At 37.4% G+C, this 20,183-nt stretch overlaps 1 protein-coding gene across 1 annotated transcript in view; it reads right to left on the bottom strand.

Moving 5' to 3' along the window:
- Positions 1 to 2,928: 2,928 nt before the first annotated feature.
- LOC123546856 (nucleolar protein 14-like) overlaps positions 2,929 to 20,183 on the bottom strand; it is a 64,175-nt gene continuing 46,920 nt past the window's right edge. The window contains exons 14-20 of the mRNA XM_053551159.1: positions 19,256 to 19,420; positions 18,260 to 18,350; positions 17,519 to 17,594; positions 17,117 to 17,197; positions 9,739 to 9,883; positions 6,286 to 6,407; positions 2,929 to 4,388 (exon numbers count right to left, since the gene is read on the bottom strand). Coding sequence (XP_053407134.1) covers positions 4,130 to 4,388; positions 6,286 to 6,407; positions 9,739 to 9,883; positions 17,117 to 17,197; positions 17,519 to 17,594; positions 18,260 to 18,350; positions 19,256 to 19,420 — 939 coding nt within the window. The 3' untranslated portion in view covers positions 2,929 to 4,129. The remainder of the gene's footprint in view (positions 4,389 to 6,285; positions 6,408 to 9,738; positions 9,884 to 17,116; positions 17,198 to 17,518; positions 17,595 to 18,259; positions 18,351 to 19,255; positions 19,421 to 20,183) is intronic.

Here is a 20,183-nt window from a genome sequence, read left to right as displayed (position 1 = left end):
TTAGCATTGTGCGTACTATCATAATTACGTACCGTCATTTATACGACTGAAAAATTGCTGAAAAAGACGCTAAATTCGTACACATACACACGCTCTTCCATCAAATCACGACAAGGCAGTACATTGATTCACGCTGAATTTATGATGTTGGTTTAGCGCCTTTTCTAACATTTTATTACGGCGGTAATAAATCTAACCAGTTCTTTTGAGCTGCTTTCAAGAATGTAATATACATTGTATTTGCTTTTGGACGCTAATATGTGGGTAACAGGTTAATAATTTTCCCATGGCAAAAATGAAACCTCAGTTTCATAATCTAATTCCTATATTGCTAGTACAGAAGACCCACATATACTTTTAGTATGTATATTAGGACCGACTGATTTATCTACCCTTATTTTAAAAAACAAGAGGGCCATGATGCCCTATATCACTCACCAGGGTTGATCTGGCCTACTGACCTAGTTTTTGACCACAAATGACACAGTTTCGAATTTACCCTAAAGATCATCAAGACAAATATTCTGACCAAGTTTCATATAGACTGAGTCACAACTGTTGCCTTTAGAGTGTTCACAACCTTTCCTTTGATTTGACCATGTGACCTAGTTTTTGACCCCAAATGACCCAGATTAAAACTGGACCTAGAGATCATCAGGACAACCATTCTGACCAAGTTTCATAAAGATTGAGTCAAAATTGTGGCCTCTAGTGTTCACAAGCTTTCCTTTGATCTGGACTGCTGACCTAGTTTTTTACCCCACATGACCCAGATTCGAAATTTACCTAGAGATCACCAAAAACATTCTGACAAAATTTCATAAAGACTGAGCCACAACTGTGGCCTCTACAGTGTTCATAAGCTTTTTCATTGATCTGGCCTACTGACCTAGTTTTTGAACCACATGACCCAGATTCAAACTTGACCTAAAGATCATCAAGACAAACATTTTGATAAAGTTTCATAAACATTGGGTCATAACTGTGGCTTCTAGAGTGTTCACAAGCTTTTCCTTTGATCTGACCTACTGACCTAGTTTTTAAGCCCACATATGACCCAGTTTCGAAACTGACCTAGAAATCATCAAGATAAACATTCTGGCCAAAAATCATAAAGACTGGGTCACAACTGTGGCCTCTAAGAGTGTTCACAAGCTTTTCCTTTGATTTGACCGGGTGACCTAGTTTTTGACCCCACATGACCCAAATTCGAACATGACCTATAAATTATCAAGACAAACATTGATTAATTCTCATGAGTTTCAAACTTAAATTGTGGACTGGAGTTTTGATAAGATTTTTCTTTGATCTGGCCTAGTGACCTAGTTTTTGAACCCACATGACCCGGTTTCGAAATTGACCTAGAAATCATCAAGACAAACATTCTGACAAAGTTTCATAAAGATTGAGTCAAAAGCTTTTCCTTTGATTTAACCAGGTGACCTAGTTTTTGACCCTACATGACCCAGTTTCGAACTTAACCTAGAGATCATCAGGACAGTCATTCTGACTAAGTTTCATAAATATTGGGTTACAACTGTGGCCTCTAGAGTGTTCACAAGCTTTTCCTTTGATCTGGCCTACTGACCTAGTTTTTGACCCCACATGACCCAGTTTCTGACCAAGTTTCATGAAGATAGGGTCATAAATGTGGCCTCTACAGTGTAAACAAGCTTTTCCTTTAGTTTATACTAATTTTGTTTAAGCTCAATTGTGTTGAAAGCTTTAAGCTTATTGGAACCACTCTCGAGTTGGCTTCCTGGAAAAACCAGTACTAGTGGCATATTAGAGGTCATGGTCGTGACCCCAGTGGGGCTCGAACTCACGACCCCTGGATTGAGCAGCCGACACCTTATCCACTAGACCACCACTTCTGCTTTTCTTTTGATTTGAGTGGTGACCTAGTTTTTGACCCCACATGACCAAGTTTCGAACTTGGGGTAGGAATCATCAAGATAAACATTCTTACCAAGTTTCATGAAGATAAGGTCCTAAATATGGCCTCTAGTGTTAACAAGCTTTTCTTTTGATTTGAGCGGGTGGCCTAGTTTTTGAGCCCACATGACCCAGTTTCTAACTTGGCCTAGAGATCCTCGAGATAAACATTATGTGCAAGTCGGTATCAAATCAAAGCATAAATGAAACCTCTATCTGGCTGAAAGGGCCAAAATAGAAAATTTTGCACCTTTCAGTGGCAGTAACTCTTGAACCAATGATAGAATCTAGCCGGTTTTCAAAAGGAACAAAGATCTTACTGTGACTAAGTTGCGTGTACACTGGGCACGTTAAAGAACCAGGCTGTCTATTTGCAATGAGCTAGGCTAAGTTAGCCGGACAAGCCTGTATCTGATTTCTGATCTCTCTGTCGTGGGGGCTTTGTCTCACTCTGTCCCTCTGGTCAGATCGCTCTGTGTCTGTACTAGTGGAGGATGAATTATGCGCCCTGTGTGGCTGCATTTGAACTATGTAAAGCGCCTTTGAACGTGAAATTGATCATGAAAAGGGCGCTATATAAATCTGGTATAATAATAATAATAATAATAACTCTGGAATCCATGACGGGATTTGGCCAGTTTTTGAAAGGAACCGAGATATTATGCCAATACAATTGTGTGCAAGTATAATTAAAATCAATTGCGAAATGTGGTCTCTATCATGTTCACAAGCCAAAAAAGCAAATTTTCAGCATTTAAGGGGCCATAACTCTGGAACCCATGATTTGATCTGGCCAGTTTTCGAAACGAACCAAGATATTATGCCAATACAAATTGTGTGCAAGTTTGGTTAAAATCGATTGCAAAATGTGGTATCTATCATGTTCACAAGAAATTGTGAACGGATGGACGGACAACAGATGAAGAGTGATCATAAATGCTCAGTTTGTCACTATGTGACTGGTGAGCTAAAAACATAAACACCCAGACAGTGTCTAGTAATATCATTTTAATTCATCAGAAAAAATACATAAAATCTTAACAAAATGCTTACCATTAATAATTTTTTAATCAATTTAAAACAAAAATAAACTAACAATTTCATTTCATGAGTCTGTATAACCAATTTTTACTAAATCTTCCTTTTGTTTATGCACCTTGAACCGTGAATTGCATTATTCCACATACTCCCTTACCTCTGGTTGGGTAGTTGATTTGCTTTGTTACAAATGACACCAACTCAATTCAGGTTTTACAAGCAATTCTAGCTTAATCGCTGAGGAAGGCATTAGAAGCCCCTCACAGCACTATTTCAGTCATAAATAGGAACCCAAGCAGAACCATCAATCTTTGATATGCCCAGTGTATGAATTAACACTAGGACCCAGCGGGGCTTGAACATACAGAGATTAAGGGCAAGTAATCTGAGGTCAGTAGCCTGTAATTGCCCTTACTTTGTTCTTTCTACTTGCCAGTGGACCAGCCAATCAAACAGGTATGTTATCTAAAAATTTTTATTTCATTATAGACCAATTACATGTTTGGTAATTCACTGTAAAATTAATATTTCTTAACAATTTTAAACCAACACCAAGTTAATGTTATTTTGCATTAGAATATTAGCAATAAAGACAGGTACTTGATGTCAATTTCTATAGAATGATATTCTTACATTTATCTAACCTCACCAGTAACTTATTTTGTCACACCTCCTTCTCAGTAAAACAAGACAATCTAAATGTTCCCAGATTTTGTACCAGACGTAACTCAGTCTCCGCTGATCAATTTATGATTTCCCAGCAAGAAGTACATGTAGATGCAAAAGCTAACTTATTGGCAGAAGTCTCTTAAATTTTCACAAATATTTATGGCCCAATTAGTTGATCAACATGACAAACTACTCAACTATCAATCCAACACTTTTCCCCTTTTCCACCAGACTACAAAAGCCTGGTAACTATTGTATGTCAGTTATTTTTCGCACCACTGCAATTTGATAGAAAAGAGCCCTAGCTGCCTTGTGAAGAACATGTACCTCAGAGCTGGCTATTCTTTTGGATATAATGCTTCTTTATATTCACAGCTGTTTCGAATTCACAACTTCCTCTATATGTGAATACCTGTGAAACCAACACCATAGTGCATTATTATCCAAAATGCAGTATTCATTAACTACATGTTTAGACCATGTCAAATCACTCTGGTTTAACTCCACGTTTCATTTTCTTATAATCTCCTTCCTGATGTGCCAGACCACCCATAATCTCCTTCACTTTACGTTTTCTCTCAAAGTCTTTTTCCATCGTCTCGTGCAGTTTCTGTCTTGCCAGGAATCTTGTGTCTTTCTTTAGTTCTCTTACAGCACCTTTCATTTCTTTCTTGTATTTGTGGATCATTTTTTGTTTCTCATTAAAGTCTCTTGTACCACGCCTGCCCTTCTTTCTTCCATCAAACCTATAGAAAGATGATGAAGGTTAACAAGTTACAAATAACATTGATACTCTGTAATCTGTACTTCTCTGTGGCAGTCTAGAGGCGATGAAATATCAAGAATTTGACTAACAAGAGGACCATTATGGTCCTGAATCGCTCACCTCTTCCCACATGACCCAGTTTTGAGTATGACGTCGTTTTTTCTATTATTTGACATAGTGACCTAGTTTTGAACTTGACCTAGGTATTATCAAGATAAAAATTCTGACGAATTTTCATGAAGATCCACTGAAAAATATGGTCTCTAGAGAGGTAACAAGGTTTTTCTATTATTTGACCTATTGACCTAGTTTTCGAAGGTACGTGACCCTGTTTTGAACTTTACCTAGATATCATCAAGGTGAACATTCTCACTAATTTTCATGAAGATCTCATGAAAAATATGGCCTCTAGAGAGGTCACAAGGTTTTTCTATTTTTATACCTACTGGCCTAGTTTTTGACCGCATGTGACCCGGTTTCAAAACTGACCTAGATATCATCAAGGTGAACATTCAGATCAATTTTCATGAAGATTCATTGAAAAATATGGCCTCTAGAGAGGTCACAAGGTTTTTCTATTTTTAGACCTACTGACCTAGTTTTTGATGGCACGTGACCCAGTTTCGAACTTGACCTAGATATCATCAAGGTGAACACTCTGACCAATTTTCATGAAGATCTTGTGAAATATATGGCCTCTAGAGAGGTCACAAGGTTTTTCTATTTTTAGACCTACTGACAGTTTCGAACTTGACCTAGATATCATCAAGATAAACATTCTGACCAACTTTCATAAAGATCCCATGAAAAATGTGACCTCTAGAGTGGTCACAAGCAAAAGTTTACGGACGCACGCACGCACGCACGGACGACGGACACCGAGCCATCACAAAAGCTCACCTTGTCACTTTGTGACAGGTGAGCTAAAAATACTGTATAAAAATTTAAAGTTCATTCAATGGGTTTCAACGTATTTTTTTCAACAGAATTTCCATTTTGCAATAGCTGTTATTAACCTACAGTCCTCCTGGATTCTTCACCAGAACTGTCTAGCACTCGGCAAGTAGCTGACAACTTTTCCACATAAATCAGAGGAGGAGGACATATAACTTCAGACATACTGCTTTCTGTCAAACTGTCAAGGAGAACATATGATGGGACTAGGATTAAACTGATGACCTTTTGCTTCATCTTATTGTGTTCTGCCTACTAAGATAACCAGGTGAACTGTTAAAAAGAGTAAATACAACATATTTGTTTGTAAAGGTACGCTGCCCTTCACGTATAAGTGGGAACTTACTACGAATGTGAAATCAAAGTATAAAATCTTCAAATACTGTTCTGCTAATACAACATACACAAGAGTAATGTAACTGACTGCCTGAGAACCAGTTAGAGATTAAGTATTACTGTATGTATAATACAAACTAAGCTCGTTAAGTTTCTCTTCAAAACTTTTCAAAAACATTTTTTTTATTATACTTTTACCTTAACTTCATTGTGTGTGATGTTTTTTTTTGTGTATGCGTTTAATTAGTTCTTTTTTCAACAATATTTCAGTTATGTAACAGCTGGCAGTTAATCAGACAAGTGTTCTTGGATTCTGTACCAGTACTAACCTGTTCTCCACAAGTAACTGCCAACTTCCCCACATGAATCAGAGGTGGGGGACATAATGACCTCAGAAATACTGCCTTAAAAGTTTTATCAAATACTTATGGAGAACATACACAACATTCTGTGGATCAAACTCATGACCTTCTGACTCATAGATCAGCATTCTGCCTGTTTAGCTATGCCAGCGGGATCTTATTCTTAACTTCCTTGCATACTTCATGGTATCCAACCATAAAATGTAACACTACCAATACACTTACTTTTCTTCCACCTTGGGTTCAAACATTTTGAGAGGTTTTGGTTTCTTTTTCTGCATTACCAATGGTGCCTTCTTCCTGTTGCAGGGCTCCTCACAGCTAGCAGTGAAATCATTAATCATATTCTGAAAGAAAAATAATATCAGACTTTTTCATTTTACAATTTACTATTACGTACCCATAACTAACTAGAAAATGCTTTTGTAAAAAAGCGCATGTCTCCCCCAATGCAAAGTCCTATGGGCAAGAAGTCAATAGGGGTCAGGAGCGAAAGTCAAAGAGACACTGATGGTTGGCTGCAATAGGGATCTTCTACTTGGCATGTCCAGTCATCCCGCTAAATTTCAACACTCGTGGCCTAGTGGTTCTCAAGTCACTGTTCAGGCTCCTGTGACCTTGACCTTTGATCAAGTGACCTCAAAATAAATAGGGGTCATCTACTCTGCATGTCCAATCATCCTAATAAGTTTCAACATTGTAGGTCAAGTGGTTCTCAAGTTATTTCCAAAAACTGATTTTACATGAACAGGCCACTGTGACCTTGACCTTTAATAGACTGACCCCAAAATCAATAGGAGTCATCTACTCTGCATGTTCAATCATCCTATAAAGTTTCAACATTCTGGGTCAAGTGGTTCTCAAGTTATTGATCAGGAACTGGTTATCAATGTTCAGGCCCCTGTGACCTTGACCTTTAACGGAGTGACCCCAAAAACAATAAGGGTCATTTACTCTGCATGAACAATCATCCTATGAAGTTTCAACATTCTGGGTCGAGAGGTTCTCAAGTTATTGATTGGAAATGGTTTTCCATGTTCAGGCACCTGTGGCCTTGACCTTTAACAAAGTGACCCTAAAATCGTTAGGGTTCATCTACTCTGCATGACCAATCATCCTACGAAGTTTCATCATTCTGGGTCAAGTGGTTCTCAAGTTACTGACCGGAAATGGATTTTCAATGTTTGGGCCCCTGTGACCTTGACCTTTCACGGAGTGACCCCAAAATCGTTAGGGGTCATCTACTCTTTATGACCAATCATCCTATTAAGTTTCAACATTCTGGGTCAAGTGGTTCTCAAGTTACTGACCGGAAATGGTTTTCAATGTTCAGGCCCCTGTGACCTTGACCTTTAATGGAGTGACCCCAAAATCGATAGGGGTCATCTACTTTGCATGTACAATCATCCTATGAAGTTTCAACACACTGGTTCTCTAGTTATTGATCAGAAATGGTTTTCAATGTTCAGGCCCCTGTGACCTTGACCTTTGAAGGAGTGATCCCATAATCAATAAGGGTCATCTACTCTTTATGACCAATCATCCTATCAAGTTTCAACATTCTGGGTCAGGTGGTTCTCTAGTTATTGATTGGAAATGGTTTTCAATGTTCAGGCCCCTGTGACCTTGACCTTTGACAGAGTGACCCCAAAATCAAAAGGGGTCATCTACTCTTCATGATCAATCATCCTATGAAGTTTCAACATTCTGGGTCAAGTGGTTCTCTAGTTATTGATCGGAAATGGTTTTCAATGTTCAGGCCCCTGTGACCTTGACCTTTGACGAAGTGACCCCAAAATCGTTAGGGGTCATCTACTCTTTATGACCAATCATCCTATTAAGTTTCAACATTCTGGGTCAAGTGGTTCTCAAGTTACTGACCGGAAATGGTTTTCAATGTTCAGGCCCCTGTGACCTTGACCTTTAATGGAGTGACCCCAAAATCGATAGGGGTCATCTACTTTGCATGTACAATCATCCTATGAAGTTTCAACACACTGGTTCTCTAGTTATTGATCAGAAATGGTTTTCAATGTTCAGGCCCCTGTGGCCTTGACCTTTGAAGGAGTGATCCCATAATCAATAAGGGTCATCTACTCTTTATGACCAATCATCCTATCAAGTTTCAACATTCTGGGTCAGGTGGTTCTCTAGTTATTGATTGGAAATGGTTTTCAATGTTCAGGCCCCTGTGACCTTGACCTTTGACAGAGTGACCCCAAAATCAAAAGGGGTCATCTACTCTTCATGATCAATCATCCTATGAAGTTTCAACATTCTGGGTCAAGTGGTTCTCTAGTTATTGATCGGAAATGGTTTTCAATGTTCAGGCCCCTGTGACCTTGACCTTTGACGAAGTGACCCCAAAATCAATAGGGGTCATCTACTCTTCATGACCAATCATCCTATGAAGTTTCAACATTCTGGGTCAAGTGGTTCTCTAGTTATTGATCGGAAATGGTTTTCAATGTTCAGGCCCCTGTGACCTTGACCTTTGATGGAGTGACCCCAAAAACAATAGGGGTCGTCTACTCCAGCAGCCCTACAACCCTATGAAGTTTGAAGGTTCTAGGTCAAATGGTTCTCCAGTTATTGCTCGGAAATGAAGTGTGACTTACGGACGGACGGACAGGGCAAAAACAATATGTCTCCTGGGGGAGACATAATAATCAAATAAATGACGGCCATGATGGTCCTGTGCCACATACCAGTCTCACACTCAAACAGGTATAACAACAGAAATTATTCTACCAATTACTTTGAACACTTGCATGTAGATTCAGAGATGTTAGTAGATGGTCACTCAAGGCTCAAATGTATAAGATTATTTTAAAATCAGACCAGCTGTTTCTTGACAAGAAGCTTTTTTAAGTTTCCACTATAAACATATAAGGAAGAGTGACCACGCCCCCTGGCGGCCAAACTTGACAAAACTTAATTATTTCAATAATCCTAACATTCGTATGAAAATATTTTAAAATTGGACCAGTCATTCTGGAGATGTTTCCAATTTTAGCTCCAGTGGCCCTCCCTGTGCGACCAAATGGAACTGTTTAAACAACTTTTGCAGAGGACCACTAAGAAACATCAAAGACAAGTTTCATCAGCTTGCAACTAATGGTTTAAGACGAGATGTCATCTAAAGAAAATCCTGATGACGACGGAAGTGAGTAATCCAAATAGTTCACCTTGAGCACAACATGCTCTGGTGAAATAAAAAAGGTGTATTTCATTAACATTCGTCAGTCATGTTAATTTAAAAATGGAACTACAAACATTTCTTTTACAGATACAGTGAACTTTTACGATACCCTTAGACTGGATTTGATGAAAATGCAAATTTTACAAGTGCATTGAGAAATTAATCAAACTGAAGAGACTATTATGATATACTACATGAAAAATGGCGGAATATATTGATTTTGTTCTCAAGAAGAACAAAAGAGTAACTAAGAGTAGAAAGAATAACTGTTGCAAATCTTTTTAGCCTTTCAAACTTGGATTTGTAGTAAACATGGAAAATGCTGTTACCAAATATGATCTGTTACAAAATGTTCAAATTAAAATTCAATTTAAATAATATTATTAAAGCATTCGGGGAAAATTTTTGTTTTTTTTTCCCTTGAAAACCTGTATTTGAGTTGCTTTACAAAACAAAACACAAGACGGCTGACTTACCTGTAATTCTGTGGGATATTTATGTTTGGGTAGTTTATGACACATATACAACACTGGAGTAAAGATCTCCTTGAAGGATGATAAATCACAGTATAATTTTCTGTACTCTGACAGCAGTCGAAAACACCGGCATATTGATGTGATTCTGAAAAAGACATCATTTAATCTAAATTCATTTTTTTTACCCCAAACCAATCAGTTCGCTTCATGATCTACTGTCCGATCCAAGAAGTCAGTAAATAAGTTTTTTCATAAATACCGTATATTTCCGGCCATACGTCGAGGTTTTTTGGCCAAATAATTAGCTCTGAAGTCAAGGGTCGACTTTTGGCTGCATAACTAAACGTAGTCATGATCCTCTATCCATTTTCGGATCGAACACAGCGCATGTAAGGCATTCTAATAAGTTTGTTATGATTTTCGCCATTTTGATAAAGGGAAACTACTCTTTGCGCACTAATTGTCTAGGCTAAAAACAACGATTGCCGTTACGTTCCGTAACTAAACAAAATTAGTTTTATTAAATGTTAATAGTATTTTGAAAAAAAAATGAAAAAAATCGTAAATTTTATTATACCTTTAACCGAGATCAAACTGCTGTGAACAACAAAACTGACACGAGGCATCTCACAAATTGCCGATAATTACTGGCCATTTGATCTATAAAGTTTAACAGATCGTTACAAAGGACTTTGAGTTTTGGTTTGAATTGAGAACTTGATGTCATTCTGATTCCATTTTTGTTGATACATGCCGGGGGCATTAATTATCTTACCACCTATTGTCACAATCGGCAAACAATTAACAGTTTAATGGTACACTTAGACAGATCCACTGCCACATTTTCAATCTCGCTAATCAGAGCCAATTTAAATCAATTAATTCTAACCGCTTACAACCTTCAAATGTACAACTCCCCTTTGCTTTGAAATTTACAGCTTCAAAAGACTTTCATTGTCTTAACAAGTTGTAAACAATATCCCAGGTGTTGTTTTGAAGTATGCCGAGGTAAATGTCATGTCTCACTGAATGGCCCTTTATCGATCTTTGGTTGGCTAAGGGCAGTTTGATTGACAGCGGAGGGCGGGGAGAAGACAACATAATTTGCTGCAACTGCATTGATTTTTCATCTGAGAGTTGTTGACAGTTTTATTGCATTTTATCAGGGGTTTTTTTTTAACTAAATGGATCATTAATTTATGAAAGAGAACAAAGAGGGTCTTGATCCCTGTGATTTAGTGTCATTACTGATAGTGATTATGTTAGTGAGTCTGATGGATTTTAATGACTGATGGATAAACCACTGAAACGTAGGTACAACTACAAATCTTTAATTTTGTTCATGTGTCTGATTATTGATTTTTTTTTTCACTTAGTAATTTTTCACGCTTGTTAATGGTGCTAGATAAATCGCGTATTTTAATGCTTGTTTGTACGGTAATTAACAAATGTTTGACTATCGTTATAAACACATTTATTGGTCATAAAATGAAATAAAATAAAGGAAAATTTTATTTTTTATTTTTGTTTGTTCAATTATATATGCCTTTACTGTAAAACTAACAGTATACTTCAACACTATTACGGCAGTAATAATTTATCGAGGAAACGTAACAAAATCGCGAGCGAAATTAGAAAGATAACTTGCTAGAAACATTTTTCTTTTCACAGTTTTTTGTGCCATAGCAGTTGTTAAAATGCTAGAACTATCCATCCCTCGACTTATGGTCGGGGCAAGTTGAAAATCTAAGATTTTTTATCCAAAGTAGGCTCTCGTCTTATGGCCGAAGTCGACGTATGGCCGGATATATACGGTAGCAGCTTTAATGTGCAAGATACAGACAGAAAATATAATCATTCTATAGGTCCCTAAGGGTGGTGGCATGAATTTTTAAAAGATCTTTAATAATATAAATTATTGTGGCCATATTTTTCTAACTGTAAAAATCTGGCAATTAAATGTTAAAAAAACTTTGATAGAAATGTTACTTTTATGCTGTCAGAAAAAGGACTGAAATTTATGATGGAAAATACCTTTGTCAAAATTGTTATTTGATGATAAATTCATAACTAATAAAGTGAAAAGGTTCCTATTACCATTTACAATGATGTATAAGATCAATGGTACTGTCTTACACTTAAAGAGTAACAAGAGCACTGCCTATTGGTGCCATTGCTCGTCTGCAAGTGCTGGACCGTATGTAAGAAGTGAGTTACGGTTCAGAATTTCTATGTACAAAAAGGGCAACTATTCTAATACAAGAGGTCCATGATGGTCCTGAATCGCTCACCTGCCCCCACATGAACTGAGTATGACGTCGTTTTTTTCTATTATTTGACACAGTGACCTAGTTTTTGAGCTCATGTGACCTACTTCTGAACTTGACCTTGATATCATCAAGATAAAAATTCTGACCAAGTTTCATGAAGATCCATTGAAAAATATGGCCTCTAGAGAGGTCACAAGGTTTTTTTATTATTTGACATAATAACCTAGTTTTTGAAGGCATGTGACCCAGTTTTGTACTTGACCTAGATATCATCAAGGTGAACATTCTCACCAATTTTCATGAAGACCTCATGAAAAATATGGCCTCCAGAGAGGTCACAAGGTTTTTCTATTTTCAGACGTACTGACCTAGTTTTGACCGCTGTGACCCAGTTTCAAACTTGACCTAGATATCATCAAGATGAACATTCAGACCAACTTTCATACAGATCCCATGAAAGATATGGCCTCTAGAGTGGTCATTAGGTTTTTTCTATTATTTGACCTACTGACCTAAATTTTGTCCGCATTTGACCCAGTTTCAAACCTGACCTAGATATCATCAAGATGAACATTCTGACCAAGTTTCATGCAGATCCCATGAAAAATATGGCCTCTACAGAGGTCACAAGGTTTTTCTATTATTTGACTTACTGACCTAGTTTTTGAATGCACGTGATACAGTTTCAAACTTGACCTACATATCATAAAGATGAACATTCTGATCAATTTTCATGCAGATCCAATGAAAAATACGGCCTCTACAGAGGTCACAAGGTTTTTCTATTATTTGACCTACTGACCTAGTTTTGGACCGGACGTGACCCAGTTTCAAATCTGACCTAGATACCATCAAGATGAACATTCTGACCAATTTTCATGCAGATCCCATGAGAAATATGACCTCCAGAGAGGTCACAAGGGTTTTCTATTATTTGACCTACTGACCTAGTTTTTGATGGCACGTGACCCAGTTTCGAACTTGACCTAGATATCATCTAGATGAACATCCTGACCAATTTTTATGAAGATCCCATGAAAAATATGGCCTCTAGGGAGGTCACTAGGATTTCCTATTATTTGACCCACTGACCTAGTTTTTGACCGCAGTTGACCCGGTTTCTTACTTGACCTAGATATCATCAAGATGAACATTCTGATCAATTTTCATACAGATCCAATGAAAAATACGGCCTCTACAGAGGTCACAAGGTTTTTCTATGATGTGACCTACTGACCTAGTTTTGGACCGGACGTGACCCAGTTTCGAACTTGACCTAGATATCATCAACATGAACATTCTGACCAATTTTCATGCAGATCCCATGTAAAATATGACCACCAGAGAGGTCACAAGGATTTTCTATTATTTGACCTACTAACCTAGTTTTTGAGGGTACGTGACCCAGTTTCGAACTTGGCCTAGATATCATCAAGATGAACATTCTGACCAATATTTATGAAGATCCATTGAAAAATATGGCCTCTAGGGAGGTCACAAGGATTTTCTATTTTTAGACCTACTGACCTAGTTTTGGACCGCACATGACCCAGTTTCGAACTTGACCTAGGTATCATCAAGATGAACATTCTGACCAATACTCATAAAGATCCCATGAAAAATGTGACCTCTAGAGTGGTCACAAGCAAAAGTTTACGCACACACGCACGCACGGACTGACAGATGGACGACGGACGCTGCGTGATCACAAAAGCTCACCTTGTCACTTTGTGACAGGTGAGCTAAAAATGCAGGTAAGAGTTATGGTTCTTGGCCTACATAGTCATCTAATGATGATAAACAAGAGCTCCGCCAAGCGGGGCAATATACGCCCTAAGGATTACATCACAGGATGGGAGCAAAATTTAAAGAACTTGACTGTTGTAGCCCAAACAAGTGGCACAACAAAAGGAAAATTTCAAAAAACAAATCTCAGTCCACAAAAAAATATTCAAAGTCCACAAAAAAAATCCTTATCAGGTACAGGTATGTATAAATACACCTAAAAATTAGAGGTACCATCCATGTTGTACAACAGAAAAGTGGTCTCGGTTTTTCCCTACGGCCAATAATAAAAAAGTTTCAAAATAAGCTATTTATAGTAACATAAAAGGGAAGTAAGTAAAAAAAAAAATTGTAAAACAAAAAAGAGATCTGCCAAATAAAACCAAGAGCACTGCAATGCAGAGCAATATACACAAAGCAAAGTCATATATGCGCTCTGCACATCGTCTCAGTGTGGTGAACATTTCTGCCAAGTTTCTTTGAAATCCTTCCAGCAGTTCAAGAGTTACAGAGCGGACACAAAACAAACTGATAAGACTTTTGACCCCTAAGTGTGACCTCGACCTTGAAGCGAGTCGTCCGGAACATGGGCTCTGCACGTTGTCTTGGTGTGGTGAACATTTGTGTCAAGTTTCTTTGAAATCCTTCAAGGGGTTCAAGAGTTACAGAGCGGACACGAAACAAACTGATATGACCTTTGACTCCTGTGACCTTGACCTTGAAGTAAGACATCCAAAACATGCGTTCTGCATGTCGTCTCGGTGTGGTGAACATTTGTGTCAAGTTTCCTTGAAATCCTTCAAGGGGTTCAAGAGTTACAGAGCGGACACGAAATTGCTAACGAACAGACAGACAGACAGATGGACATCAGCGTCATAACATAATACGTCCCTTCGAGCATATAATAAGTGTGCAAAGCTTCAAAGCTGTAGCTCTTATAGTTTTGAGAAAAATTTTAACCAAGAAACTCAATTTTTTTATAAGAACAAGAGGACCATGATGGTCCTGAATCGCTCACCTGTTCCCACATGACCCAGTTTTGAACTTAGTATGATGTTGTTTTTTCTATTATTTGACATAGTGACCTAGTTTTTGAGCTCATGTGACCCAGTTTTGAACCTGACCTAGATATCATCAAGATAAAAATTCTGACCATTTTCATGAAGATCCATTGAAAAATATGGCCTCTAGAGAGGTCACAAGGTTTTTTTATTATTTGACCTACTGACCTAGTTATTGATGGCACGTGACCCAGTTTCGAATCTGACCTCAATATCATCAAGGTGAACATTCTGACCAATTTTCATGAAGATCCATTCAAAAGTATGGCCTCTAGAGAGGTCACAAGGTTTTTCTATTTTTAGACCTACTGACCTAGTTTTTGACCGCAGTTGACCCAGTTTCAAACTTGGCCTAGATATCATCAAGATGAACATTCAGACCAACTTTCATACAGATCCCATGAAAAATATGGCCTCTAGAGAGGTCACAAGGTTTTTTTATTATTTGACATACTGACCTAGTTATTGACCACACGTGACCCAGTTTCGAACTTGACCTAGATATCATCAAGGTGAACATTCTGACCAATTTTCATGAAGATCCATATGAAAGTATGGCCTCTAGAGAGGTCACAAGGTTTTTCTATTTTTAGACCTACTGACCTAGTTTTTGACCACAGTTGACCCAGTTTCGAACTTGACCTATGCATCATCAAGATAAACATTCAGACCAACTTTCATACAGATCCCATGAAAAATTTGGCCTCTAGAGAGGTCACAAGGTGTTTTCATTATTTGACCTACTGACCAACTTTTTGACGGCACATGACCCACTATCGAACTTGACCTAGATATCATCAAGATGAACAATCAGACCAATTTTTATGAAGATCCATTCATAAGTATGGCCTCTAGAGAGGTCACAAGGTTTTTCTATTTTTAGACCTACTGACCTAGTTTTTGACCGCATGTGACCCAGTTTCAAACTTGACCTAGATATCATCAAGATGAACATTCAGACCAACTTTCATACAGATCCCATGAAAAATGTGGCCTCTAGGGAGGTCACAAGGTTTTTCTATTATTTGACCTACTGACCTAGTTTTTGAAGGCACGTGACCCAGTTTCGAACTTGACCTAGATATCATCAAGGTGAACATTCTGACCAATTTTCATGAAGATCTTGTGAAAAATATGGCCTCTAGAGAGGTCACAAGGTTTTTCTATGTTTAGACCTACTGACCTAGTTTTTGACTGCATGTGGCCCAGTTTCGAACTTGACCTAGATATCACCAAGGTGAACATTCTGACCAATTTTCATAAAGACCCCATGAAAAATGTGACCTCTAAAGAGGTCAAAAGCAAAAGTTTACGCACGGACGCACGCACGGACGCTGCGCGATCACAAAAGCTCACCTTGTCACTTTGTGACAGGTGAGCTAACAAAAAGGACCATAATTCTGACAAAATGCATATCAGAGTTATTGTTCTTGGCCTACACAGTCACATAATGATGATAAAAAAGTGTGCAAAGTTTCAAAGCTGTAGCTCTTATAGTTTTCGAGAAAAGATGGACCTAAACAAAAAAATTTAACCAAGAAACCCAAATTTTCTAAGTACAAAAAGGGCCATAATTTTGAGAAAATGCATATCAAGAGTTATGGTTCTTGACCTGCACAGTCATTTAATGATGACAAGCAAGTGTGCAAAGTTTCAAAGTTGTAGCTCTTACAGTTTTTGAGAAAAGGCAGACCTAAACAAAATTTTTAATGAAGTGATGACAATACCTTGTAGATTTTTTTTCAAAATCAGACAAGGTAATAAAAAGGAAAACTGAAATGTGGAAAACAGTCGAAATACTACTGTGGATGAAACTATAATAAGTGCACTGCATGTCAGGTCATCACAGCGAACAAGTGTGTGAAGTTTCAATCCATTCCTATTAGTGGGTACTGAGATACCAGCTTATATACAAAAATTTAATAAAAAAACTGCTAAGTTGAAAAAGGGGCATAATTTGGTAAAAATACAAAATAGAGTTATGGAACCTGTATAATTTAAGTCAGTTTATCACAGTGAATAAGTGTGTGAAGTTTCAATCCATTTCCACAAGTGGTTACTGAGATACCAGCTTACAAACAAAAACTTAACCAAATCCAGATGCGGATTTAGACGCAGACCCACAGGTAAGTCCAATAGCTCTACCTTTTCTTCAAATTGTTGAGCTAATAAAAAAATAATAAACAATGTGGAATTGTCGAGCTAATAAAAAAATAATAAACAATGTGGAAAGTTTATGAAAGAGTAACACAAAGACTTTACCTAAACTGATCTGTCCCATAGAGATTTTCTTCAACTACTGGTGCTAACATCTCCGACAAAGACCACTTCTCATGTTTTATACTGAAAGTAGTAAGAAACTGCATTTGTAGAAAAGGCAGATTTTTTCAAAAACATTTACTTTTAAGAAGTTCGTTTTATTTGAATACTCTGTCATATACAGTACAACACAGATTGAGCGAGGGTGATGGGCAAAATGATCCAGTTATCAAGGGTTACATAGCACATATGCGAAACAACTTATTCCTTACCACATGATACAGATTCAAAGAATACAAAGGACTTGCCTTTATTTCTATATGTTCATACATGTATCTTTGAAACACATTATGAAAAGGTACAGAAATATACCAAATGGAAATGGATATATACAAAATGATTTACCTTTTAACTTCATTTGATATATGTAACAAGCTGATGCTTTTTCCAACAGGTTTAAATGGAGGTATCACAGATTCAACTGCAAGAAAAAAAGGTCTAAGGTGGTGTACAACAATTTATGAATTTCTTACTAAAATCTTCGAAATTTCTTACTAAAATCTTCGAAGGTGTACATCTTTTTTATCTTAATAATTAGAATGTGTAAAAACAATTTGTTTGAAAAATGATTGCTTTTGATTGGGTCATGTATAAACATCATGAGAACACGTAAACAGTACAGATATCAAATTTCATGAAACAATTCTGTCAAGTTTGAAGTACTGTATAAAATATAGTAAAATTTTTGGGAGTGGTGAACTATTGGTTAAGGTGTAGACCTTTCAACTATGGTGTTTTAAGATCGAGCCTAACTGGGGTCACAACCATGTCTTCTCATATGACACCAGTACTAGTTTTTCAAGAAAACAAAAATAAATTAATATAAACTAAATCTTCTGGGTATAAAGGATTATCCGAATCTGTCAGCCTAAAAAAGCAACAATGAAAAAGACATTTTTAACTCTTGTCCTGCAAAGAGAAATTCAAAATTAAACTCAGGTGCACAACTTCACATGCTGAATGATAGTCTTGTGCGGTTTGATGACTGTGCGCAACACCTTTTGAGATATGCAGACGGAAAATCTGATTGACAGACGGACATGTGGACAAGTTCCCCAACAATGCATACAGATACAAAATACTTACTTTTATTAGTTTCTTTATCAGCAGCATAAAACAACAGTCCATGTAGGAAATTGATTACTTCAGGGATATATCTTTTGGACATGGATACATACTGAAATATAAATGTTACATTTCCTGTCTAGTTCATTAAAATTTCAAGCATCAAGAATTTTTAAAGAAAACAAATAGAAAACACACTAAATTATGATATTATTTATTTATTGCACTAACACTGCAGCTACATCAACAGTCTATGTTTGTTTTTGTTAGGTTTAACGTTGCACCGACATAATTATAGGTCATATGGTGGAGGAAGACCCCAGGTGCCCCGCCGTGCATTATTTCATCACAAACAGGCACCTGGGTAGAACCACTGACCTTCCATAAGCCAGCCGGATGGCTTCCTCACATCAAGAATTCAACGCCCCGAGTGAAGCTCGAAACCAACATCGGTGAGGGGCAAGTGATTTGAAGTCAGTGACCTTAAGCACTTGGCCACGGAGGCCCCTGTCGAAACTATGATTCAACTTCATTCAAACTTGTAAACTTTTTAAATCAAGTCAGCAGCTAAAATCATATGGCAACTTATCTGCTTAAATGGTAGAAGGAAGAATTTAGCTGCCCTTTATGAGATTATTTCAGACAGAAAAGTGCACCTGACAGCGTAAAACTTCTGCATGCATGTTTGATGGCTTGCTCAAAACAAAGAAGTCCCCTAGCAGGACTCTACCCCATGATGTGAGGGACATCTGATACAAAGTCAGCAACTGTCATTACTTGGGCATAAAGAGCACTAATGAAATACACTTGGAACTTGGCATCTCTAATTCCAAAACACCAAGCAGTTTACTTAGAGTACTGTCTGACTTGAAATATACTTTTTCAGCTTTTTGATGTTGTATTTGCAATGCTATTTGGAGATAAGTGAGTTTGACACACCAATTTTCAACTGTAATTATAAATCAATCCTACAGTATGTAGAAAATCGGATTTTCAAATAACTATACCATACCATACCTCAAGACAAAGATTGCACAAGAAAAGGCCAGCAACAACATCTCTACCAGAGTGGACTGATGACTGACCCAGGACCTGACACATGAACAACAATGATGGTGTCGTCACCGAGTGTCGGAAGTCTGATGTTGGGAACAGTATGGAGACCAACTTGAAAAGTAACAGCTGAAATATTGACAGATATTTATTACAACAGAAAACTCATATAAATTTCATTTTCCAAAACCAATTAGCTATGTATTCATTGGACATGGTACCCTTTTAGAAAAACTGTTTAAGTCTTAGTAAATACTAGGTGCCCACGGGCAACATGTCGAGCCCACCAGCTGTCAAAAGGACTGGGAGTTGCACATGACACTCCCTGTCTCATTGAGGCAAACATTTATGCCAAACAAGAGGACCAGGATGGTCCTGAATCGCTCACCTCTTCCAACATGACACAGTTTTGAGTATGACGTCGTTTTTTCTATTATTTGACATAGTGACCTAGTTTCTGAGCTCATGTGACCCAGTTTTGAACTTGACCTAGATATTATCAAGATAAAAATTCTGACCAATTTTCATGAATCCATTGAAAAATATGGTCTCTAGAGAGGTCACAAGGTTTTTCTATTAATTGACCTATTGACCTAGTTTTCAAAGGTACGTGACCCTGTTTTGAACTTTACTAGATATCATCAAGGTGAACATTCTCACTAATTTTCATGAAGATCTCATGAAAAGTATGGCCTCTAGAGAGGTCACAAGGTTTTTCTATTTTTATACCTACTGGCCTAGTTTTTGACCGCACGTGACCCAGTTTCAAAACTGACCTAGATATCATCAAGGTAAACATTCAGATCAATTTTCATGAAGATCCATTGAAAACTATGGCCTCTAAAAAGGTCAAAAGATTTTAATAATTTTAGACCTACTGACCAAGTTTTTG

The sequence above is a fragment of the Mercenaria mercenaria genome, chromosome 9 (genome assembly GCF_021730395.1).
Source record: "Mercenaria mercenaria strain notata chromosome 9, MADL_Memer_1, whole genome shotgun sequence".
In the NCBI taxonomy this organism is placed as follows: domain Eukaryota; kingdom Metazoa; phylum Mollusca; class Bivalvia; order Venerida; family Veneridae; genus Mercenaria; species Mercenaria mercenaria.
Note: the sequence above shows the minus strand (reverse complement) of the source record. Positions and strands in the feature narration are given on the sequence as shown.